Source organism: Peromyscus maniculatus, chromosome 1 (genome assembly GCF_049852395.1).
Source record: "Peromyscus maniculatus bairdii isolate BWxNUB_F1_BW_parent chromosome 1, HU_Pman_BW_mat_3.1, whole genome shotgun sequence".
NCBI lineage: Eukaryota > Metazoa > Chordata > Mammalia > Rodentia > Cricetidae > Peromyscus > Peromyscus maniculatus.
The window spans coordinates 141,781,411-141,807,809 of NC_134852.1; the positions used below are offsets into that span (position 1 = coordinate 141,781,411).

The window sequence follows — 26,399 nt, forward strand, 5'->3', positions numbered from 1 at the left end:
AGGCCTGGCCTAGTGACTACTTCCACCAAGAAGTACCGCATCCCCAAGGGTCTAGAAAACCAACCTTCTGAAACAATGAAACTGACTGCCAACCAAGTGAACAACAGAAGAGCCTACAGGGCACATTTCTCACTCAAACCATAACAATTAGAAATGAGTTTAGACCTATAGAGCTCTTTTGTTGTAAACTTATAACTCTTTCCAGAATGGACTCTAGAAATTCAAACCAGCCAGCCATAAAATCCTTTATTAATATTTTATGTATCACAAATTACTAAAAAAAATCAATTTGATTCTAGTTTTAAAAAAATCAAAGTCATTAGAAAGTGTTATTTTTTTATTCATATATTACAAAAGCAAAGCATTATTCACAATAGGAACTACATACTAGATATAGTTACTTCAGCATGAAACTGCTTTCTTGATCCCTAAATAATACAATGTACCTTACAACTATAATGCAAGATTTACACCTCGTGTAGACAACATGTCCCATACATCCAGGCATCAACAAAAACAAGTTCTAGAAAGCATATGCCTACCCCCTAAGACTAATGAAAACATCTTTAGCAGGGAATTTAATTTTTTCTAATAATTCTTCATTTGATAAGTATTTTTGCAGAACTTACAAGAGTTACTTCTGTTTATTTTTGTTTCTCTTTTTAAGTAATATTCCCTTTGTCAAATAATTCTGCAGATGAATGGCAAACACATTTCTAAAATGAAACAGCACTAGAACTACCCAGTGGAAAATTTTCAAAATAAAAGTCTAGTCTTCACTTGAATGTCAAGAAGTTGTAGCTACACATTACATTAGTAAAATCTGAAATAAAATTATTCCGTTAATCTCTTCACAGTTTCTTAAAAAAATATTAGTGGAGATAAGTTACCAACTTTAAAAATCTAAACTTATGTTCACTGAACAAAAATAAATTTAGTTTCAGAACATTGCCTGTTAATGGCAAAGTACTATAAATAGTGCATGTTAAACTTTTCTCAACTCATTTCTATAAAACATTTGGTTAAAAATAAAATGAGGAACATATTTAATATTTAAGGAAAGAATCTAACATCTTTCCTAATACAGAATTTAACTCAGAATATTTAAGCAAAATCCTAAATCTTTAAAAGTACAATTTCAAAAAAGTTTCTAAGGTAGATTTGCTTCAAAATTTTAGTGCATTTATTTGTAGCTTTACACATCAACACCTTTGGAAGACCAACTGTGCTCTTTATGGTATTAGAAAATTAGGATTTTTTTCCTTCTAGCTTGTAATTATGAAAAGTCTTTTCCATGTTTAAAGTGAAATGTACTTTCAACACATTCATCTTTAGTTGTTAGGAAAACAGGATGCATATGTCACTGTTTGGCCCAGAGTGTAAAGATGATAAAGCTGGCTTTAAGGTGAGCATTTGGCTTCTGAGACTGCAGGGATGCCCAGCCTGGCAGGGAACTCTGTGCTCTAGCCATCTTCCTGCCGCGGCTTCCCAAGCAGCTGGGACTACAGGTACACAGCACCACATTGGGCTTCTTCATCTCTCAGGGAAGCTTTCATTGTCTACTTGGGGGTATTGCTTTTAGTTGGATCAAACTTTAAAAATAGCGAAGTTTCCAAACAACAACCTGTCTCCTGGCAGCTGATAATCACTACAGTCAAGTTATGTATTTAGAAAGTGTTGCACTAAAACTAAGCTAACCAGTGAGTGATTTAAGCAACAGACCAAACTCACTCTCTAGAAAGTTAGGGTCACAAGAGAAAGTGTCTGCGGTGCTATGCTTTAACAGTGCAGTCGGGATGGCCAGCACTGGGAAAGCGAGCACAGGCACCCTCTGAATGGCTTTCGAGTGCTGGGAGCGAGGGCACAGATCCAGTAACAGGGCACTTGGGGCTTAATGGGTAGACACCATCTATTTCCCTCTTATTACTCTAAGAGGCATTTTTGGTTAATAAATTCTTGACAGGATATTTCTTTAAGAAGCCAATTAGGAATATTTTTAAAATATTAACCAAATTAAAAATGAAAATCTTGCAAAGTGCACAGAAACCAAGAGGAAGTGACAGTGTTTTATTGTTCTGCCAGGTCTTCCTCAGAGTAAGCTCATTACACAATACAAAAACAACAGCTTCTTCCTAGGTCAAACAAACCTCTAATTATCAACAAATTAAATGTCACATTTAAATGTGCTTTGTGTTAATTTTTTATCCTTTCCCACTGTGGTGACAGTCCCACTGTAACCTTACATGGCCTACTCCGCAGAGACTTGAAAGTAGGATCTGTTTGGGCATGTTCTCATTTTCATAGCCATTTCTTCCTTATCACATTGTTCTGGGTTTCTATACCCACCTTTCTTGGAAATTATGGGCAGAAGGCAGAAAAGAAACTTTGGAGATAGTTTTGAAGCATTTTAATAAGACAGATGAACCCCACTTCCTCTTTGGTCATCAAAGACTAGGAAGAATAAGATTATCAGTGTGGGTGTCAGTCTTACCTGACACCAATAATAGCTGAGTGCAGAATTTCAGTGGAAGATTCAGATTGAAAAGGCATCTAGCACTCTGATATATTTACCTGTGGCTTTAGAACAATAGTTAGAAATATATATAAAAAACAATGAAAAATGAACATGTTTAAACTAGACATTAAATGAACAGATATCTCCAATATCAAACACAATTTTCAACTTAGCCCTAAATTTCAACTTCCAGGACTTGCATTTTTATAATTTAAATTTGAAAAGAATTGTTTTATACTTCCCCTTGAAGAGAAAGATTTATTACACTGAAATAACTGTACTGTTTTTGGTTGAAATGAAACAAATTCAACTTAAGTGAATGAAAATAGCATTTTAATTAAGAGCAAATCTAAAGGCAGTTTCTCTATAAACACTGAAATGTTGTAAAAGGTTTTACGAGAAGTTTATTGTGCCATTTTGAAATATGGCAGAAAGACTATTTAGCTGTAGTATATATATATTTATCAAGAGTACAGATAACCCTGGGAGTCCTATGGACAAGTATAGGAAACTGAACACCTGGTAAGATTCCAACTGTACTTCAACTCTTACATGTCTAAATGAAAAAGATATCAATGCATCTAACTATCTAATGCATAAATAACCCTGACCAGACTTTTATGAAAAGTTAACGAAACCCCTTTTCACTATCAAATTACTATTTTATGAATAGAATGTATAAATTTTAAATTAACAGATACTGTATTAGGGATGATCAAAACTAAAGACCAAACTACAAAACCCCCAAAGGCCAAACCAAGTGAGAACAATGTTGATTGTGTTCAGTGCTGGTTATGTTGCCCTCTTGCAAAATGACAGGCAAAATCATACTTGTTTTTACATTTGCATCCACATATATTACACTGAAAAGGATTTTCATACCCATGGCATCCCATGTGAATAGTGTAAAGGATATTGTCTGCAAAGTACATATCACAGTGCTGGCAGTGGTGTAGAAGCTGAGGATCCTGGACCGGCAGGGTTGGAGCTGGAGTGCTTGGCTGGCTGTTTCCTATGCTGGGGGTACTGGTGTGGGCACTTGGTTCACTGCTCGGCCCTGCCACTGGACTGTAGTTCCTCTGACTATGCGATGGCCGAGGTTCTGGGCTTGTGGGGGAGGAGCTCTGAGGAATACTTGCTGACACAGCAGAGACTACTGCTTGGGCAGAGGGCTGCTGAATCATGAAAGGCTTTTCATCAGGGCAGGGAACTACATCAGGGGAGGCAGGGTTTTGGTTTTCCGGTGGCAAGCTGGACAACTGTCCTGCTAAAGTAGAGAGCTGATTCAAAGGGTTGTCAACCATGAGTTCCTGGGGGTCCCTTGGCAGGCCACCAGTTGATGTAGTTTTCGCCAAAGTTTCATAGGAGTCAGTCTGAATATTTGGGATTTCGTGGGTAAAATCATTAAGGTAGTCTGGTTTCTGGACCACCATGGAAGGTGGACTTAAGTTGATTAGTGCTCTTCTGCTATATCCCAGATTGCTTGTCTTCTTCTGTAAAACCCCCCACATTTTCTTACTGCTTAAGGAAGACCTGGTACCTTTAATGGGTACCATTTTATGTTTGCGCCTTCGATGGTGGGACAGGTTACTTCGGTCACTGCAGCGGAAGGAACACAATTCACATTTGTATGGTTTTTCCCCAGTATGAGAACGCATGTGGGCTTCCAGATGGCGCTCATAAGCAGATGCAAATGGACATAAATGACACCTGTGAGGTTTCTCACCTGTTCAAGAGAGAAATGGGAGAAACTGCAAGAGCAGCTCATTTATAAGACATTTTATGTTTGTCCACTGGATATGAGAATTGATACAAAAAATAAAATGCTTTTCAGAAATTCATAATTGTATAATAGGTTAGTAAAATCTATAAAGAAACCTAAGAACTGAAATAAGGCTTAAGAATTCATTAGCAACAACTTGTGACAACATAGATTCTATTTAGTATGAAAATCATTACAGTTTCAGCTGGCACTTGGAAAAAAAGAAATATTCCCCACATAATAAAGATTTTATCAACAGTATTTCAAAGTTTATGTTCACAGATCTATGCATACTTTTTTCCTCAAGGAGAAAAAAACCAGCACCCTGCCTCCTTTAAAAGAAGTCTTTATGTTAACTTACATGACTTATGGGACATACCTTTCAAATTGCCAGGACTCCTACTCCACTTTCCTAGTCTTCTAGTTCAGAAGGACTGTGGTAGCTTGAACATAACTGGCCTCCACAATCTTATAGGGAGGGGCACTATCAGGAGGTGTGGCTTTGTTGGAGTGGGTGTGGCCTTGTTGGAGGAAGTGTGTCATTGTGGGATGGGCTCTGAGGTCTCATATATGCTGGATACCACCCAGTGTCAAGCCCACTTCCTGCTGCCTTCTGATCAAGATGTAGCCAGCACTGCATGCCGCCATGCTCCCTGCCATGATGATAATAGACTGAACCTCTGAACTGTAAGTGAGCCACCTCAATAAAATGTTTTCCTTGTAAGAGTTTTTCCGTGGTCATGATGTCTCTTCACAGCAACTGAAACCCTAAGACAGAAGTGTTATACTGGCTGGTTTTGTGTCAATTTGACACAAGCTAGAGTCATCAGAGTGGAAGGAGCCTCAGTTGAGGAAATACCTCTATAAGATCCAGCTGTAAGGCATTTTCTCATTTAGTGGTCAATGGGGGAGGGCCCAGCCCATGGGGTTGGTGGTGCCATCCCTGGGCTGGTGGTCCTGGGTTCTGTAAGAAAGCAGGTTGAGCAAACCAGGGGAAGCAAGCCAATAAGCAACACCCCTCCATGGCCTCTACATCAGCTCCTGCTACTGGGATCCTGCCTTGTTTGAGTTCCTGTCCTGACTTCCTTCAGTGATGAACAGCAGTACTGAAGGGTAAGCCAAATAAACCCTTTCCTCCCCAACTTGCTTTTTGGTCAGGGTGTTTTCATTGCAGCGATAGAAATCCTAAGACAAATTCATACCAGCATAGTGGGGTAGTGCTGTGACAAACTTGAGCATGTTTGGGAAAGAATTATGGAAGGACTTTGGAACTTAGGGCTAGAAAAGCCATTGAGTGCTGAAACCTCAGTGGGATGGTTTGTAGGAGCTTGGAAGATAAGAATGTTGGGAGCAGCTCTCTCTTCCCTTCTGCTCTCACTCAGAGGCCGCCTCTGCACCTCCCCCCAATAAACCTCCCTCATGAGCTCTGTTGCATGCTGTGACTTTGTGGTGCCCCATGGCTCCAATGTCACCTTCTGCCATTAAACTATTCCACTGGTGCTGTGACTCTGGCAGGTCCTCCTGATGGCTCCTCCTGCCCACCGGCAGTCTGAGGCATACCAGTCTACCTACACTTTCCAATTAACCCATCACTGAGCACTTCACCCAGCACCAGCAACAACTGGTAAGTCCCCCTTCTCCTGGTCAGCATAAACACTTCCCTGGATCTGGGGAAGACACTGTTGAGTGTCTAGCACCTCTCTGATATTCTTGGAGGTGGAGCCCCAGCCACAGTCTCAAGAGTCTCACAGACTCTTAGCCCTTGGCCCCTGCTCAGTGCATGATGACTCACTGGACAGCTCGTGCCCACTCAATCCAATCCTCCCTGGATCCCTGGGATGCCAGGACATTCAGGCTTTGGATCGTCTTCCTCTTCCTCACTCATGGGAACTTCATCCTCCACCATACCTCCAAGCTCCCCCTGGATACCTTTTGGAAAACCTCAGACACCTAGCACCTGACTTAAGGGCTTTTAAACTTATCCGCCTTTCAGTCAAATCTGGCCCCAATATCCCTCAGATAATCAATTCAGATGGCCACCTACCAGCATCCTAGACTTTGCAACTTCTGCCAGTATACAGGTAGATGGCAGGGGGTACCCTGTGTCCAAGCTTTCTCTCATCTTCATGCCAAGCCCTCCCTCTGTTCTTCCTCTTCCCCCACTCAACTACTGCTAGCTCTGAGGCCTGAACTAGAGGAACCCTCCACTACTCTTGACCCTGCCAACGAGCCTCCACCTTACCAACCTCAGCGCACACCTCCTCCTCCTCTGCCAGCTCCTTCAGTCTCCTCTTCCTCCTCTCCAGCAATGAATGATTCGCTCTAACCACCCCACTCTGGCACCTACTTTCACTCCACCAGCAGCCTTCAGTCCCCCTGTTACTCACTCCTACTCTGTTGTGGGACCCCCTTTACCTCTCTCTAGCCAGCCTAACCTGGCCACAGTTCTCCCTTTGTGGGAGGTTGCCAGGGTGGATGGCCTGGTCAAGATACATGTCCCCTTTTCATTAAGTGAACTCTCTCAAACAGAAAAACAAACAAACTGGGGTCTTACACTCTGCTTCTTTCATTAAACAATTCCAATGTATCACACAAGCCTACTTCCTCACCTTCTCAGAATAAACAAAAGGGAGGAATGTTAGTTTCTGCCCCTGCAGCAGAATCAGCAGCAGCCCGCCTCTGTCGCCAAAGCAGTTCTGTCACCACCTGTCACCAGGTACCTTTCCACTGTCACTATGCGACATGCACACCCTTTAAAAGCCACCAGGCACAGCTTACTCTCTTTTTACCTCTTGTCTCCCATTTCTTTTGCCTCTTTCTTCTCCTCGTCTCTCCTTTCCTCTCCTGTCTCTTCTCTCTTCTCTTCCTCTTGTCTGTTTGCCTCTGTCAAGCCCCCACTCCGACTTGGCCTTTCACACTGACGCTCTCCCCCTCCCCCAATAAACCTCTTGCACTAACTCTGTTGGGAGTGGTGTGTTTGCTCAGTGGCATACCTTGGCAGGGCCTGCCGAAAGGTACCCACTATCGCCTCGCTTTCTTTTTATTTATCCTTTCATTGGTGCCGAGACAACAGGCTCTCCTGGCATTTAATATGGCCATGCTGGGACCCTATCAATCTGCAATAGATCCACTCTCTTCCACCTACAACAGACCTGCTTTCTCGTTCACCCACAGCTTTGCCTTCCACTCAATAGTGGCAATGAGTCTCTGGCGGGGTCTCTGACCATTCCCCTTGATGTGAGGCTTCAGTCTTCTCCTCCCATTCTGGCTTTTCTCGAAGTCCTGGTACTAGGTGACTGTGTCTCTCAGGCTCGGAGCTCGTAGCCCCATTCTTGTGCGACACCATACTGAATAGCCTGTGCCTGCTCTGTTTGGCCCTCCTCTGAGTGCTGGGGACACCTCTGGCTCTCAGGTTTTGAACTTCTCTCTGCCTCACCTTGGGGAACTGTGTCATACACACCTCCTTGCACCAATTGGGATGTCTTTTGGAGACCCACGGACCACTCCTTTCAAATCAAATCTGGCCTCAGTATACCTTGAACCAAGCTGCCAGGGAACCAAGAAAGAATTCTCCACTTTCTTTCTTTGTCTTTGCTCCAAGACCTGCTTGTTTCTGTCTGCACTCCCTCTCTAAACTTCATAAATGTCCTGTCTATGTTTGCTGCAACACAGGAGTCAGAGAGGCCAGCTTCATCTTGCTCAGCACACACCGGTTCTTCCCTGCAGTATCTGCTGATCTAACCTTCAGTAAGGTATGTACTTACTGTACTACATTTGTCTATGACTGAACATGTTTCCAAATGTTAGTCTGATTCTTCCTATGTGGACATGTGTGCTTGTCGGGCTTCTGCAGCCTACTGTAACCATGTGGACTTCTCTCCTGCTCACTCCCCTCTCCCAGCAGCCTGAGAGACCCACAGTTTAAGCACTAGCCTGCTGTATTCTCCATGTGGCTCTGGCTCTTGCAGCCTGCTGACCTACGTGAACACCTCCTTTCTCTTCTGCTCCTTCCTGTTCTCACCTTGCAGCCAGACTGCAGATATCCACTGTGCTATCCGTTTCCTCCCACAGGCCTGCAGCTCACTTCCACTCTCAGCCTCCCTTTGGAACAGTCTCACAGTGTTCCACTTTGCGGCCCTCTCTCTTCCTCCGCGGACTCAGACTTTATTACAACATCTTGGCCTCAGCATGAATCAATGGCCAAAATTGGTGAACTTGATTTCCAAATTCTCAGGAATTGTTAATTGCTACTGCCACAAATGATCCCCAAAATCTTACACCTAAACTTGCTCTTACACTTCCAAAGTCCCTAACCTCTAAGGCTCTACTTCCCCACTCCTAAAAATCTTTAATCTGATTTCTTTTCACTCTGCTCTCACACACACAACAAAATAATATCTTAAGATTATGCTGTAAACTCTATCTCAGGATTTGTAAATTATTCATTGGGTATGGTTTAAAATATATAATTTGTAACAAAATTTGGCTTTAAACTTACAACAAAAGGCTTATAATTAAAATTCTATACATGGGTGTATATATATATGTGATTCAACTCCTGTTTAAGATGTATGTGTGTGTGTGTGTACAAATATATGACTTGGATTTAACTCTATATATGTGTGAATGTAAGCTGGATTTAACTCTACATGTAGATAGAAATATAAAGTTATTTGTTACAACATACTGTATATGTGATTCAACTCTGGTTTAAAATATATTCTATAGTGTTAAAATTTTAAGGTTAAAAAAATCTATTCAGATTAACAAAAGCTGACTTAGAGATTTGCACCCAAGTACTCATGTCTTTGCCAAGTGTTCAACACCAAGCTTCTAGAAAATTTAGATAAGCGGCAACACATATTTGATAAGTAAGATATGTTCTACAATGGAGTTTCTGGTCCCCCTAGAGGGTCCTTTTCCCAGGGCTGGGCATTTAGGCAGGGGCCCCCATGGCATGTCAAGGACAATGCTGGCCTCTGGGCTCCCTCAGTCCCTGCTCACAGGCCCTCTTATCTCCTGTTCCCATTTTGGCCCTGGGGATCTATCCCCTGTCAATTTTCCTTGCTTTCTCAGGAGACAGCCTTAGCAGTTTGGAACAAACTTGTTCCATTTTCACTCCATGGAATGGCTATTTTGGTTTCTTTACTGAACCCACTATCTATGATTAAAAAGTTTTATTTTGATAGTAAAAGAGCCCCAATTCAAAATTAGTTATTTTTAAGGCTAAATCTAACAGGGATGGAAAATGGAATGTAAAATCCTATTCATATAAAAGCTACTAACTTATTGTAAACTGTTAAGGATAATTAAGAAATGCAAGTTAATGGTCAGCCACCTTAATTAACAGGAATGGAATGTAAAGTCCTAATCTTATGAAAGCTGCTAATGAATTGTAGACTGTTAAGGAACATAAGTTAATAGTCATCTTATAAATGACAAAATTCTTTAATTATAGTCATGCTAAATATTAATATAATTACAGGAATAAGTCTTACTTAGTCTCCTGTGTTTTCAAAGTTAAGCTTAACATAAGTAACTAGAAACAAAGTTTGTCAGATATGCCTATTAGATAGACAGTCCTCAAATGCATTAGATGTCTGAGAATACGGCATTTAAAAATGTTTAATAAAAAAGTTTTTTCATGATAGAGAGACATGCCAGCTCCTGGCAGCACCCCTATCTCCTCCAAAGAAGATGGATGGGCACAGAAGAACCTTCACCTGGAGCTTGCTTTAAATGTGGCAAATGCCTGGCCACTAGGCAAAAAAATAAATAAATAAATAAAAAATAAAAATAAATAAATAAAAACTGCCTTTCACCTCAACTGTTGCCAAGACCCTGTCCAGACTGGGGACAATCAGGACATTGGGGGATCAACTGCCCCACTTTGCCTAGACAAGGTAGGCTGGTCCTCCCAAAGTTCCTACTCCACAGGAAAGTCTGTCAGATCTTCTGGATCTGGTAGCCGAAGACTGATGCTACCCTGAGACCTCTGCCCCAACGACCACGGAGGAACCTAGGGTAGATGTATAGGTAGCCAGTAAGTCTCTGTCATTTCTAATAGATTTGGTCTATTGGTTTACACTTCTGCTTACTCAGGTAAAAGTTATCCTTCTCAGAACTCTGATGGTGTTTGACAACTAGGCTAGTAGCTTTGTCAGTTTAACAGCAGCAGCCAAGGCTTCAGCTGCCTTCTCAGTTCTGTGTGTGTAAAACTCGGGCCCAGGCCTCTCTCTCCTAGAGCTATTACTAGGTCTAGACACAGTTTACCTTGATACCAGACTCAGAAAAGAGACAAACTCACAGAACAGATTTCAGTGTAACTTTTTGCTATTCCTTTATTGAAAGGAACTTGCTTTATAATGACTGCTCTCAATAATCAACCACCTGTATCTCCTGGTGAATTAGATAGAAAGGAGGTGTTTTAAGGTGTAGTGTTTCTGTGAAGATATGAAAGCTTAAGTTGAGAATCTAAGAAATATTTTAGGGTCTAAGAAGGTGTTTTAAGGTGTGTAAATGCAAGCTATAAATGTCTGAGATTGAAAAAGCTTAAGTGGTGATAAAAAGAAAGTGATTTAAGGTGTATAAAAAATGAAATGTGCCGGGCGGTGGTGGCGCACTCCTTTAATCCCAGCACTCGGGAGGCAGAGCCAGGCAGATTTCTGTGAATTCAAGGCCAGCCTGGGCTACCAAGTGAGTTCCAGGCAAGGCGCAAAGCTACACAGAGAAACCCTGTCTCGAAAAAACAAAACAAAAAAGAAATGTTTTGTTATACTGTGATATTAAGACTCCAAAGTTAATAGTCTTAACATTAATCAAGGAAATTCTGATAAGCTATTAATCTAGCTCTGGCAGAGTACCACTACTATTATCAGACACAAGCTCAAGATTTTAAATTCTCTTTGGTTGTTTTCTAAGTATAGATTTAAAAGTGCTTCTCACTGTGCTAAAAACATCTGTCTTATCTATATACATGGATAGAGGAAAGAGTGTTAATGCTTTGAACCAGAATCATTTTGGGGTCCTCATGACTCAAAGGCATGAGTCTACTGCCTTTTATACAATGTGGATTTCAGTACAGATTACAAACAGTGGGAATGCTAATGTGTCTAAAACTTACCTCTTTTTGTAAACTCAAAAAATTCTTGTAAGCTACAGGGAGTCAACTTGAATCCACCTCCGACAGGTCATCAAATGGACTCCAGATAAGTACTGTCAATCAACAGCCTAAGTTTATCCACCTACTGCCTGTTCCTGAGGGTGGGATCTCCCCTACCTTCCTCTGGTCTTGAGACTCCACTCCCTTAATTACTGGGACCTAAGAAAAAATTTCCTCCCTAAACTTACTGTATCTTCTGCTCTGACAATATCTTGTCAGGTCCTCTCAAAATCTGCATCCACTGAGCCTGGACAGCAGTGAAACAGCCAGCTATACCAGGACTTGGTCAGCATCCCATCCTTCTCAGGTCCCCTCAAGATGCCAATGCCCCCAGACTTCAGGAAGCAGTCTAGAGAACACGGTGCCCTCCATTCCCACTTCACCAGCTACCCCTTCCTATTTCCTCACCTTTTTATACTAAACAAAAGAGAGGATTGTTAGCATTCAGGCATTTACATTGGCCCGCTCTCAGGGACCCAGTAGGACATGTCATCAGCAACAGCCCAGATGTGCCACTGTAGCTGCTGCAGCCATTAAGTAGAGCACTCTCCCTATGCACATGTGCTATATCCCCATTTTAAAAGGCAGCCCTTCTCACCCACCCTCTCTCTCCCTCCTTCTGCTCTCACTCCCCCGCCCCCAATAAACCTCCCACATGAGAAAAAAAATGTTGAGAGGAGTGCAGAAGATTGAGACCTGGCTTGTGAAATTTCAGAAGGAAGATTAAAGACTCTACCAGGGCTGTTTGCTATTTTAAGATTCTGTGGTTCTGGTTAGCTGGGGCTAAAGAATCAGCTGTGATTAACAAGATACCAGAATTACTGAAGTGAAACCTTTACATTATTGGGACAATTGGGATAGAGCTAAGAAATTAGTGGTGATTAAGAGGAGACCAGCATCACTGAGGTGAAATCTGGAAGTGTTTCCTGAGAGCACAGAGAAGCAGTGTTTCAGAGGCAGCTAAAGTTGTACCTCGTGGTGGCAGCCGGACTTGGTAATGTCTATGAGTCACCCAGGTGGTACTAGTTTTGAAGGCATGAAGGAGTCATAGAGAGCAGCTGAGGCTTTGGCAATATGAGAGGCCAGGAGAGGTCATTGGTGAGGCCTCATGGCAGTTGAAGGCCCAGGACTGAAGGGGTCATAAAAAGGAGTTGAGGCTTGGCACCCTGAGGAGAGCCTATGAGAGGCTGCTGATGAAAGTGCAGCCCAGATGCAGCAGAGGACCTCAGCATTCTGGAGATGCCAGTACCATAGCATGACCACCAAGAACAGCAGCAGCAGTGGAGTGGAGCCAGCTAAAGCCTAGAAGACAGGCCATATGTGCTGCAAAGGGCAGAGCCAGAGAAGTGACCCAAGCCCTTGCAGGTGTCCAGAAGATGATTAGTGAATCCCAGATAAATGGACATTGAGTTATTTATACTGTTGGAGTTTGGTTTTGCTTGGTTCAGATTGTGACAGTGCCCTGGTTTTTCCCTCTTGAAGAAGGTATCTAATTTACTTTAGGAGCCCACAGCTGAAAGACCTGAACTTTTAAAAGAGATTGGATATTTTAAAGAGGCTAGAAATGTAATGTGTTTGAATTTGTAAAGACTGGAACTTTTAAAGTTATTTATGATTTTAATGTGAGATCTTGGGGATGAATAAGAAAGAAAGGGTTGTGGCTTAACAGTGATGTGTTTGTGTGTCAACTTGACACAAGCTAGAGTCATCAGAGAGGAAGGAGCCTCAGCTGAGGAAACGCCTCCATGACATCCAGCTGGAAGATATTTTCTCAATTAGTGATCAATGTGGAGGGGCCCAGCCCATGGTGGGTGGTGCCATCCCTGGGCTGGTGGTCCTTTGTTTCTATAAGAAAGCAGGCTGAGTAAGCCAGGGGAAGCAAACCAGTAAGCAGCACCCCTCCATGGCCTCTGCATCAGCTCCTGCCTCCAGGACCCTGACCCGTTTGAGTTTCTGTCCTGACTTCCTTCAATGATGAACAATTCTGAAGTGTAAGCCAAATTTCCTCAACTTGCTTTTTGGTCATGGTGTTTCATCACAGCAGTAGAAACTCTCTATATAAATAAGACAAGGACCAATTTTATTTAAAGCCCAAACTCTCCAAATATGTAAAACTATCATTTAGAATGTGAAACTGAGAGTCAGTTGACAAGGACAGAGCAGCTACCACATTCCAAATTCCCTGCTAGCTCTGGGGGTACAAAGACGGCCTTTGGATGTCCTCAGAAAGCTTTCCAGGCCACCATGTAATAAATGAGCACAGACTGCTAGGGAGCACACAGGAAAAATACCTGGGGTTGGGTGAGGGTAAGGCATAGTTAGGAAGATTTCTCCAAAGAGTGGCTAGAGAGACATGGGCTTAGCAAGTATACTCTGCAACTGTACAGAAGCCTTTCTCTTTTCTAGGATTTAAACATTCTTGAGAAGAAAAAGACAAAACATTAACCCTAGTAATAACCTCTCCCACCCTAGAATAGGAAGGCAATGCAAGATTGTATAGATCAAGCAGGAAAATGGAGGATCAAGCTCTCCAATGAGCCTGTTTCCAGTATTTGTATGCCTTTAAGCCATGGAGTTAGTATCCAACAAACCTTCATCAAACTTGTTTTGAACAATCAGCACTACGTGGACTTGCAGGACACAGCCCCTCTCCAGCTGTTTCTCCATTACCTGTGTGGATCCTGATGTGCTCAATGAGCCGGGCCGTCCCTTTGCTGGCATAGTTGCAGTAGCGACACTTGAGCTTCCCATCAAAGGTCCTTTCAAACCCGTCTACTAACATTCCTGAGTTTTCATCCAGGGAAACTTCAACAGATGGGTGATCGAGTCCATTCTGATCACCATCTGTTCCAGCTATAAACACAAGCAAAGAAATCAGGCACCTCAGAATCAACTCAGTTCAGCATTTTACTCAAGGGGTTGAAGGTCTTTCACAAACTGATAGCTTACTTCCCGAGAGTTTAATTCATAAAACAATTCAGACTTCTTGAACAGGGACAAACTTTCTACAAAAATACAAACTATATTCTAAGAACCTTTAAAGAGGACCTCAAATTACTTACATATAAATTTTACCAACTCTTAACATGCTTTTGTAGAAAGCAGATAAAACAGAGGAATGAAGAGATTCCTTAAGGTCACAGTCACACACAGGTGTCTGATACTGGCCATGGTAACAATTTTAATTAGCAGTTGTTACAGCTCTAAATTACTAAATTTCTTTTTGTCTAAAAATAATTATTGTATACCCTGTTAGAGTCATTTGTGTTCAAGATTTTGAGTTACATTTAAGATCTTAAAATTCGCCGGGCGGTGGTGGCGCAGGCCTTTAATCCCAGCACTTGGGAGGCAGAGCCAGGCGGATCTTTGTGAGTTCGAGGCCAGCCTGGTCTACAGAGCAAGACCCAGGAAAGGTGCAAAGCTGCACAGGGAAACCCTGTCTCGGAAAAAAAAAAAAAAAAATTCTAATTAAGCACATCAAGGAAAACAAGGTATCTGACAGCTCTGAATGTAAGGACTAGAAGAATTTCAGAACTGAAATGTTTCGGTGTTTGCGTGCATATGAACAGACAAACTTTGTATAGAAAAGTGGAAGAAGCACGTACTTATAATTAGGAACCACACATGTTGGGGTATACTATACCCTGGCTTCTTGAATCCCACTCCTGGAATCTGTTCACATTAGTATTAAGAAGCAAAATTTGTATTCCTTCTTCTTCATGGGAACAGGACTTTAGCTCAACGCCAAGAGGCATAGTCCTCACATGCTCAGTTCAAATACTATTTCTTTTCTTCTGCCTTTCAAGTCCAGGAAATTAGTCCAAAAGGAATCAACTGAAGAGTTCAGGCTTGTGGTCTCCCATTCTCCCAAAGTTTTCTTAAGACCCTGATGCTCACATTTTGATGTCTGCATCATTTCCTTGGGAGATCTTAATAAAATAAACTTGAATCACTAGACCCAGGGTAGGACCTGGTGCTTATGTTTCTAACAAAATTTCTGGAGGTGACACCTGATCACTGCTGCCAGTCCCTGAGTCTTCATGGCTTACAAGATCTAGGTCAGAGGCCAGCAAATGTTTTCTCCAGGGCTGGGATAGCAAACACTTAAAGCCAGATGGGCTTTGTCACAACACCCCAACCCTGCTGCTGTCCCGTAAAAGCCGCTATAGAAAATAAGCAAGTTGGGGATGACTGTACCTCATATAATTTTCATGTGTTATTCTTTTTGTATTTTTTCCCAATCATTTCTAATGATACAAAGCCATGGAAAGCAGTTATAGGAGGTCCATGGGTGGTACTCTGCTGACCCTGAAGTAGGTTAAGAACAGTGTATGTGATCCACAAACTAGAGAAACTTTACCTCTAGCAGGCTCACCAAATCTTTGCTTCATCTAATTTATTTTCTCTTCTTAAACAGGTAAATGTAGACAGCCTTCTTTCACTTACAGAGAAAGTTGTTGGGGCTAGTTGGGGCTCAGGTCTGATGTATGTTGCTTGATGGGCAAATTCTGTGAACAAATTCTCTGGGTTCTTTGAATCAACTGTCAGCTAACAGAACATGAAGGACAGACAAGGGATTTAGAAGCCCTAACCTTTCAACAAGACTATAATAGTTCTCTAGACTACATTAAATCATTGTCCCACAGCAAAACTCTGCATGTTTAAGAAGTGAGAAAATGCCCGTGTCTTTCTAGAAAAAGAGATTGCTCCACGCTAGTGGATAGTGGTGCACATGAATGGAGAGCTTTGCATGAACAAGAACACATTTACAAAGGCGAACTTTTCGGTAGTAGTAAAATAAGTCTACCTCCCTGAAGAGGCTCTGCTTCTTTGTCCCCACTGACCGATCCCGAAATCATGTTCACATGATGCGTCTGCTGGGTCAGGTATTCCTGGAAATCTTTCACAAAGTCCAAAGGCTCTGGTTTCTTTTCACCCATCTTGGTGCTTTTTCTTTCTTTCTTTTAAGTTGAAAATTTGTTATATCTAGGGAACAAGGAAATAGAGAACCCTATTTAAATAGAGAAGCTAAACTTAAGAACCCTTAGATTTACACTATTTAAGAATACAGTACAAAATAAAAAATATAGACAAAAACTATTTTGTATAAGACATTGTTACACAAAACAAAAGATAAAAGCTGTCTTTAAATACTCTATAATCTATCTAGAAAATTGAAGACATACAAAACAGTGAGAAACATATTTAATAATTAAACTGAGTAAAAGAAAATGGAAACAAATTACCAAGACAGAAAAATAACTTTACTTATAACAGCCAAATACTGACAACTACCCAAATGACCCCCCCCAATAGTACCACATGTAAATTGATTGTAACATGATCACACAATAGCTTATAGCAGTAAAAATAAGCAAACTTCAGCTGCATGCAGCAACACAGATGCATCTCACCACCACACTGTTGAGCACCAGAAGCCAGACAAAGGTTATTAGTATATGACCTATAGAAGACCAGAGAAAACTAAGGGCCAGTGCCAGAAATAAGGAGAATGTAACCCTTGCTTGCTAGGGCAGACAGAATTTAGTACTGAAAGGGGGCATAAAAGGAGCTTCTGGTTGCTGTTGCCTTCCGCTTCTTCACATCAAAGCTGAGTTCATGACCTATGCACTCTGACAATCCAATAGGCCAAGCTTTAAGATTTACAAGCTTTTCTATATACATGTTAGAGTTCAAGAAAAAGCTAAGCAACAGGGAACAGAGTGATCTTTGCATACATACTGCTAACCATTAGAGATGAAAAATTACTCATTAAATAATTTGAGTTAAAAAAAAATTTCCTGAGAAACCTGTCTACACATTTGGGTTGGCTATACAGGAATTGAAATGAAAGTGTATTGCAGATTCAGCTTTAAACATGTCAAATAATTTTTTAGTCATTACACTGATTTATTTATTCTTCTATCAGCAACGGATAAGAGTAGTTGATTCACACGCTCACTAACACTTGTTTTTTTCACTGTGGCCACTCTGGAAGGTATGTGGGACTACCACACCAGTTTTGACTTATAGTCATTAATGATTAATGAAGTTGTATGAGTGGCTACTCATATTCTTTTGAGTAATGTTTGTTTTCCCACAGATTGTATGTCTTTTCTAAATAAGAATTTATATACATACGTGTGTGTGTGTGTGTGTGTGTGTGTGTGTGTGTGTGTGTATTTGGTTTTTCAAGACAGGGTTTCTCTGTGTAACAACCCTGGCTGTCAGGACCTCACTTTGTAGACCAGGCTAGCCTTGAACTCACAGAGATCCGCCTGCCTCTGTCTCCCGAGTGCTGGGATTAAAGGCATGTTCCTCCATGGCTTGGCTTCAAGATTTTTTTCTGAAAGCAAGAGACGGTACAACTAATGTAAATCACACTAGTACCAACACTAAATAATAATCAAAAGAAAATGAGACTGGGCCAAAACCAGAGTTCATTTGGATAAGATTTTCACCTACATTTTAAATTAATGATTAATTTACAAAATGTAATCATTGGGATGTTTGAATACAAGAAATGTATGTGTTAGTCTTTGTCTCCAAGTCTTGTGCTGAGCATTTTAAGATATTTTTAATTGAAAATAGAATTTTTATACAATATATTGTTTGTTTCCCCTCTCCCAACTCAATTTCACACTCTCCCAAATCACACCCTTTCTCTCTCTCCCTCTCCCCCACCTCTCTCTCCCCCAAGAATACAAACAAGCATCCAAAAAAATAGCAGAGTAAGATAAAATAAAAATAGAAGAGCCAAAGAAAAAGCACAAGAAACACATATATAGTGCAGAGACATACATGTTCACACATACAGAAATCCCATAAAGACACAACACCAGAAACCATAATATATATGCAAAAGACATATAAGGAAAAAATAAATTAATAAAATAAAAACATTGCCCAGACAAAACATTGAGGCAAGGAACCTCCAAAAATGCCTCTGAGTTCATTTTGTATCGGCCATCTACTTCTGGGCATGGGGTCTGTCTTCTAGAGTAGCTAGTATCACCAGTGAGACTGTTGGATAAAACAATTTTCTTTTGTGAGTAGTTATCAATTGGAGACAGCTTTCTGGGTTAGTGATGAGGTCTTGTGTCCACTTCCTCTCTCAGCACTGATACCCCATCTGGCTTTGATCTGTGCATGCCCTCTGCATGCCACCAGTCTTTATGAACAAAAGTCTGTTTTATTTTCCTTTTTTTCTAATTAAAATATAACTACATCATTTCCCCCATTCCCTCTTTTCTCTCCAACTCCTCTCATTTCCCAAGTCTGTTTAGTGTTGCTTGTATGTATATAATTTCAGGGCTCACAACTTGGTATTGGATAACCAATTAGGGGCTCATCCCTAAGGAAGACTAATTCTCCCTTTCTCAGCAGTCCTTAGTTGTCTGCAGTTCTTTGTCTAGGGATGGGTCCCATGATAATTCCCCCTTCCACGTTATCATTGTTCAGGTCTTGTTTAGACGGCCATGTTGTTGACAATATCATGGGTGTAGCTTCCCTTTCATTTCTAGGAGATACAATTTCACAGTACCTTTCCTGGTCCACTGGCTCTTATGCTCTTTCTGCCCCTCTTCTATAATGTTCCCTGAGTTTTGGGTGCAGGAATTGTGTTACAGATGTATCCACTAGGGCTGGGCACCCCATGATCACTTGTTTTCTACATTTTGACCACTTGTGGACCACTTTCTGTAATGGTCTCCATCAGTTGCAAAGAGAAATTGATGAGGGGTGAAAGCTGCATTTATATGTGGGTATAAGGACAAGTATTTAGAATGTTGTTGGGAAATTATGCTGGTTTACTAAAGTGGTGGTAGTAGGCTCTCTTCTAAGGTCCATGGCCTCACTGGCCCCAGGTTTCCAGTATCAGACACGATTTCCTTCCGGTTGAGTGGGCCTGAAGTCCAATTAGACAGCTGGTGGGTACTGCCAAGAAATGAGTGCCGCTATTGCATCTACAGGGATATCACACTATGTTGGCCATTGTTGTAGTTCATTAATAAGATCCAGGCCTTGCTTACCTGTATTTTAGCACTCAGGAGGTGGAAGCAGGAAAAACATTGCAAGGCCAGCCTCCACTACATAATACATAACTCATTAGAGTTTGAGGATCTCAAAAAATTAAAAAACAAAAACCCAAACCAAAACCCCTAAAAAATGATTTTTTTAATTAAAAAAATAAAACAAGACATGACAATAAAGGGGGACCATTAGGAACACAGAAGTAGAAAAGAGAGGCAAAGCAGACAAAAAAAGGTAATAGAAGGGAGAAAAATGATCAAAGCATATCACATGCATGTACAGAAATGTCATAATTAAGACCTCTTGTACAATTAAAGATATACTAATTTTAAATGGCTCATGTCCAAGATTCTTTCTTTCTTTCTTTCTTTCTTTCTTTCTTTCTTTCTTTCTTTCTTTCTTTCTTTCTTTCTTTCTTTCTTTCTTTCCTCCCTCCCTCCCTCCCTCCCTCCCTCCCTCCCTCTCTCTCTCTCTTCCTTTCCTTCCTTCCTTCCTTCCTTCCTTCCTTCCTTCCTTCCTTCCTTCCTTCCTTCCTTCCTTTCTTTCTTTTTTTGTAATTATAAGGGCTATGGGCCTCTTACAATTGTCTGTGTTCTGATTATAAAAGTTATAAATAGGGCTGAAGAGATGGCCCAGTCAGTAATGTGGCATGCAAGCATTAGGACCTGCTTAAATCCCTAGCACCCACAGAAAAGGACAGGCATGTCAGAAGGCACCTGTAACCCTCAGCATTAGGGCGGTCGAGAGAGACTGAGGAAGACACCGGATGTCAAATTGTAGTCTCCACACACATGTACATGTGCATCTGCACACAATACATGCATACACCCACATACGTAAACACATACACACAAAAAAGCTATAAGAAAAAAATCCCAATTTTTACATTGCAATTCAGAATTTCTTCTTGCCAATCAATTCATTTGCAAAGTGATACATTTCCCCCCAAAATGAATGTACTTTAATGGGCTTCAATAAGTAAGACAAATTTTACCAAATCTTGATTAGAAAGCTTAGCAATGCTGCGGTACAAAGTGTGACAACGCAACAAAAACACAAGACTTGCCAGAGCAAGCAGAAGAAAACGGTATTTTTACACATCCTACTTTAGTTTAAGGGCAGAAATGAGCCCAATTATAGCGCATGGCTGACATATTTTGACAGTCTTAGTTATTCACATTGTCACATTACAAATTTCACTGTGTTCTCTGCCACAATTGTATGCTGCTATCAATTATGCATGATGGGTTAAAGAAAAAAAATGCCAGTGAAATAACTGAAAATGTTCCAAACATGAAGCCCAGCTTCTGAATTAGAGTTTCAAACATTCTTATATGGTTTAATTTACACAACCATCTGAGATTTAAAACTAAGTGTCAGCTGGGTGGTGTGGCACACACCTTTAATTTCAGCACTCAGGAGACAGAGGCAGGCGGATCTCTTGAGTTCAAGGCCAGCTTGGTCTACAGAGCTGGTTCCAGGGCAGCAAAGGCAATACTGAAAAACCCTGCTTCCAAAAACTGAAACCAAAACAAAAGTAAAAAACTAAGTGTCCTTTCATCCCTGAGCATCTCTGTATCCATCAGACCTGTACCATCTACATCACATATATCTGTGGGCAATAGGAACAACAAGCAAGCTATTTACAGAGCAGTGGGCAATGAAACATACTCATGTAAATGATAGGTGCCTAAATCTAAGTGGAGTCTTTGGCCTAAACCCTAGCTTCTTCCATCTCAAGTCAATACCTCTAAGTACAATATCTGGGAAAACAATAATTCTGAAGCTAAAAAACAAAACTCCCTGCTATAAAAATAAAATATGGGTTTGCTATCCAAACCAACCTGTCAAAAACAAGAACTCCCTATATAACCTGATACCTAAGGATGCTGTTCAGTACTGACAAATTTTAAAACCTCTACAAACACAATATAAATGATATATACATGTACTCAACCGTGAATGGAAAACATTTAAAATTTTAAAAAAATGCATCTTGAACAACTTAGACTCATTTTCCTTGGTATCCCCTAAACAATACAGAATCAGAATGACTTATGCTGTATACAGTATAGACAATCTGGAGAATACTTAAAGAGAATGCTAGTGTGTGCCTTTAATTCCAGCACTCGGTGGCCAAGGCAAGAGAATTCAAGGAGTTCAAGACTAGTCTGAGCAACACATAAAAATGCCACATCAAAAAGAAAAAACAATGTGTATGGAAGGATGTGTAATAGGTCACATGCAAATCCTATTGCATTTTATGTAAGAGATTGAACATCTTCAGATTTTAGTATCGACAAGAGGTCCTACATTAATCCCCCAGGAATACAGAGGAACAACTAATTGTATATAGGTTAGGAATTGGAACAGTATGATCTTTCTAACCAGCTGTGGACTTCTTTATCAAGAACTTGCTCAAATTTTCAATGTAAAATGTCATCAGAAAACATATTTAAGCATTCCTTAATATTATTCTAGATTTTGATGCTATATTCCAAGCCAGATCTACTCTTTTCTAACTAATATTGCTCCAAATGAAAACTTCTGTGTTGAAATCCTAACTTCTAATATGACATTTACTGTGAGGGCAGGGTCGTCAGATTAGGATTATAAGAATAATAGTTCATTTCCTCTCTGTTTTCTGCACTATGAGTATATAACCAGAAACCAAATCCTGTACCTGCTAGCACCTCAAACTCAAAGTTACCAGCCCCCAACCTTAATGAAAGCTTGTTCAAACCACCTAGCCTGTGCTGGGTGGTTTTTGTCAACTTGATACAAATCCAGGCATATCCAAGAAGAGACTTTTTTTTTTTTTAATCCAAACAGGGTCTCATTAGGGTAGCTTTGGCAGGCCTGGAACTAACTATGTAGACTAGGCTGGCCTTCAACTTGTAGAGATCCTCCTTGCCTCTGTCTTTCCTGAGTGCTGAAATTAAAAAGACTTGAACCACCACAACGCCTAGAAGAAGAGGAATCTTATTTGAGAAAATGCTTCCATAAAATTGCCTGTAGGCAAACCTGTGGGCTATTGACTTGATTAATGATTGATGTGACAGGGCCCAGCTCACTGTGGGAGGTGCCATCCCTTGGCGCGCGCGTGTGTGTTTGTGTGTGTGTGTGTGTGTGTGTGTGTGTGTGTGTGTGTGAAACCTTTAATCCCAGCACTCAGGAGGCAGAGGCAGGCGGATCTCTGTGAGTTCGAGGCCAGCCTGGTCTACAGAGCGAGATCCAGGAAAGGCGCAAAGCTACACAGAGAAACCCTGTCTCGAAAAAACAAAAACAAACAAACAGAAAAAACCCAGCAGGCTGAACAAGCCAAGAAAAGCAAGCCAGTAAGCATAAAGAAAAAGCAGCCATGGCTTCTGCACCACAATTCCTACCCTGCTTGAGTTTCTGCCCCAATATTCTTCTGTGATGGACTGTTACATGGAAGTACGGGATAAAATAAACCCTGAATTACTTTTAGTCGTGATGGTTTGTTAATCTGTTTGTTTGAGACAGGGTCTTTCCAACACAGCCCTGGCTGTCCAGGAACTCACTGTGTACCCCACGCTGGCCTCGAACTCAGAGATCCACCTGCCTCTGCCTCCCTAATGCTGAGATTAAAAATGTGCACCACCACACCCAGCTAGTCATCGGGTTTTAAGACAAAGTCCCTGCAATTTGTTATACTAGCATGAACTAAGATGTATGTCTACTTCATCAGCTAAAGAAGAGAACAACTTCCAAACCTTATAAGACAGAGATTGCTCAAGCTAATAGAGGGGAAAAAAATCTAAGAATTAATATTCCATAAATCACATATATGTGTATGTACACATATATACAATCAAACACCTTTTAATCAGAAGCTACTTATTTAAAAGAGGTGTTAAGATTTGAATTGGGAAATATGAAACAGGTAATATAAAAATCAAAGGGCCTTCTTTTCTCTGCCATCCATCATGATCCTTAGGCCTGACTGGTTTCTCACTATGTTTTCTCACAAGACTTTCAGAATCAAGCAATTCCTGGCCATGAAACAAAATTAAAATTGTTCTAGTCTCCCAATGGATTTGGATGAGAACTGGTAACAAAACCAGGTCCAATGCCAACACTGGCGGAGAACGAGGCTGGGTCTACAAGGATTTGCACACAATGTCATGACCAAGGGTTTATGCTGAATCACAGTCATCTACCAATCCTACCACATGGGCCTGAACATCTTTTAACCTCTGGAGATTTGGTCATGTTTAAACTGGAGTTTGATTTGCTTTTATCTGTTCCACATGAGCCAACTGGTTTGTTCAGTAATAAAATATATAAAAACTTTCAGAAAAAATCAAAGGGGCTAGAGAGATGAATCAGATAAGAGCACTGGCTGCTCCTGCAAAGGACCTGAGTTCAATTCCCAGCACCCACGTGGAGGCCTATAATCATCTCTAACTTGAATTCCAGGGGATCTGATGCCCTCTTCAGGCCTTTGTGGGCATCATGCATACACATGATACACAGACATATATGTAGACAAAACACCCATATGCATGAAATAAAATAAAAATAAATAAATTTAAACCAAGAATCTCTTTAATATGCCCTCCCTACTGAGTAAGGGAGAACTGAAAGAGCTTGATTAGAGATTGGTACAGTATATTTCACTTATCTAGCATTTTTAAAAAAGAAATGTTTAAACTGAAGGGTTACTAACCGTAAGGAAGAATCCTTAGCCCTAATTTTTTATTTGATAATTTAACCCAGAGGATAGGCAGGCTTATAAAGTTGTTTATAGTTCCATAGCCATGTTTACTTCCATAACCTACTGATTATGGTCACTGAAAGACTTACTCTCCAAGATACATTAGCAAAGAACGCTGACAAACGAGACTTGGTTCATACAGAGTAACATGGACCTTCAAAAACTATTAGAACACAATTCCTGAGTTCCTAACTGCTTAAGACTGAATGCATGAACACTGTGATAAGGCTCTTCTGAGAAATCAGAAAATAGAATATTAAAAAAAAAAAAAAGCACAACAGAATGAAACCACATCAGAAGAAATCAGAAGGAAGTGTTATACAATCTAACCTTTCCACCCCGAATTAGTACCACCTTTTCTTTCCACTACAACATTGACAAAATGTCGAATAATTGGAATTTACTCTAGAGACACACACACCAAGGGACTCCAAAAGATCATAAAGGAAATTTCAACTAAACTTCAAAAGCCACAAAAACTCTGTAAAGAAGGCACGCAAGTAGGCCAGGCAGTCCCAGCACCTGGGAGGCAGATGGATCTCTGTGAGTTCGAGGCCAGCCTGGACTAGAGTGAGTTCCAGGAAAGACTCCAAAGCTACACAAGAGAAACCCTGTCTCAAAAAAGAAAAAGAAAAAAAAAAGGCACACAAGTCAAAACTTTACTAGCAACTACAGGTTTAATAAATTAATAAGACAACTTGTGTACCATTATCACTAACTGAAAAAAAAATAGACCGACCAAAAAAAAAAAACAAACAAAAAAAAAAAACAATAGCAAAGCATGGTGGCCCACAATTAAAACACAGTCACTTTTGTTACTATCATTTTGCCACTGGTGATTTTACTTTTAACAAAAATATAAAAAAAAATTAAATGTAATTTAATATAGTAATTTCAGTTATTCACAGTATATAACCAGAGATGTCAGGCTTAGTATTGCTGAGTAAGTATAGTTACATAAAAAAGTACATTAGCCCTACACTAGGGAAGCACTTGTAACAACCACCAGAGCTCAACAAGGGCATATCTGATGCCCACCTTCAACAGTTATGGTTTCCTGGGAAACACCAGACCATTACAGAAAAAGAACATCAAATATCTCAACTCACTACAAGGAACTTCCAAGAAAACATTCATCCTCAGCTGTGCCGAAGACAACATAAACTCAAGACAAAATCTGAAAGTAGTCCAGATATTTTAAGCCATGGTTTTCATTCTGTGTCTTCTAAATGTAAATTTCCCTGGATCTCACAATATAAGAAGTCACCATGTCCTCTCTCACTTGTCACGCCTCTGTCCAGTTCGGACCAGCACATAAAGGGGTCATTAAAAGTGGGCCACGTGATTACTGGCAGATACAACCGACTACACTTTGGATCCAGTTAGACACAGAGCACTTTGATGCTCGGCAGAGGAGTTGAGTACCCACGAGCCCTGAATGAACCAGAAGAGCTCCTGGCTGTAACACCTTTCCCAACCTCCTTCCTCTATCCCCAACACTGGAAGGTACGGGCAGTAGAAACCAGTCCTGGAAGGTTCCTACGGGAAAACTCGAGGGGTTAGAAACTCCTTCCCAACAGCCCGGGACTGGCGTCGGAGTAACACCCTCTGCGGGATTCGCAGTACCTGGGATTGCTGGGGTCGACTCCTGACCCTAGCACCCCGAGAACAACCCACACAGGGGGAGCACCCCCCACCCTCGATCGCCACCTGTCAAAGCAGAAGGCAGCTCCCCACCCTGAGCCTCCGAGCCCCCGCCCGACGGCGCCGGCTTGCAAGCTGCTCCCTCCCGGAGGCGGCGGACCCAGGCACCTCCATGCTCGACCCAAGAAGGTCCCGGCTCACCACGCTGCTAGCCCACGGGGGGCGCACGACCCCTCCGCTGTGGCCAAAGGCTACAGTGGCGGTAGCCGGCCCGCGATGAGAACCCGGCACTTTACCGTCCGCCATTCCGTCAACGTGCCCAGCTTAACCGTGGCGCCGCCGTACAGGCTGCCATCCCGTTACTCACCTCCTGACTACTGCACCGAGGAATCCCCACAACCTTGTTCGCCGCCGCCGCCGCCGCCGCCGCCGCCACCGACTCAGCGTTCGCCAGCGTCGCAGCTGCGACCGCCATGTTTGTTGTGTCTCCTCTCCCTTCCCGCCCCCCGCCTGGCCCAAGTCTCGCGTGAGCGAGCTGTAGGGA

General features: G+C 41.4%; 1 protein-coding gene across 1 annotated transcript; it reads right to left on the reverse strand.

The window, feature by feature from the left end:
* Positions 1-319: 319 nt before the first annotated feature.
* Positions 320-26,367, reverse strand: Ikzf5 (IKAROS family zinc finger 5). Its single transcript, XM_006976965.4, has 4 exons — positions 26,223-26,367; positions 16,247-16,425; positions 14,110-14,292; positions 320-4,241 (listed from the first exon to the last, which is right to left on the reverse strand). Exons 2-4 carry the CDS (start codon positions 16,377-16,379, stop codon positions 3,298-3,300), a joined length of 1,260 nt encoding a protein of 419 aa, XP_006977027.1. The 5' UTR covers positions 16,380-16,425; positions 26,223-26,367; the 3' UTR covers positions 320-3,297.
* Between the last annotated feature and the right edge of the window lie 32 nt (positions 26,368-26,399).

Excerpts from the sequence above, each read along its gene's own strand:
- Ikzf5 (XM_006976965.4), bottom strand. The coding sequence starts at position 16,379 with ATGGGTGAAAAGAAACCAGAGCCTTTGGACTTTGTGAAAGATTTCCAG. Across the intron at positions 14,293-16,246 it reads AGCAGAGCCTCTTCAGGGAG|CTGGAACAGATGGTGATCAG; the intron begins GTAGACTTATTT and ends TTGTGTTTATAG. Across the intron at positions 4,242-14,109 it reads GCACATCAGGATCCACACAG|GTGAGAAACCTCACAGGTGT; the intron begins GTAATGGAGAAA and ends TCTCTTGAACAG.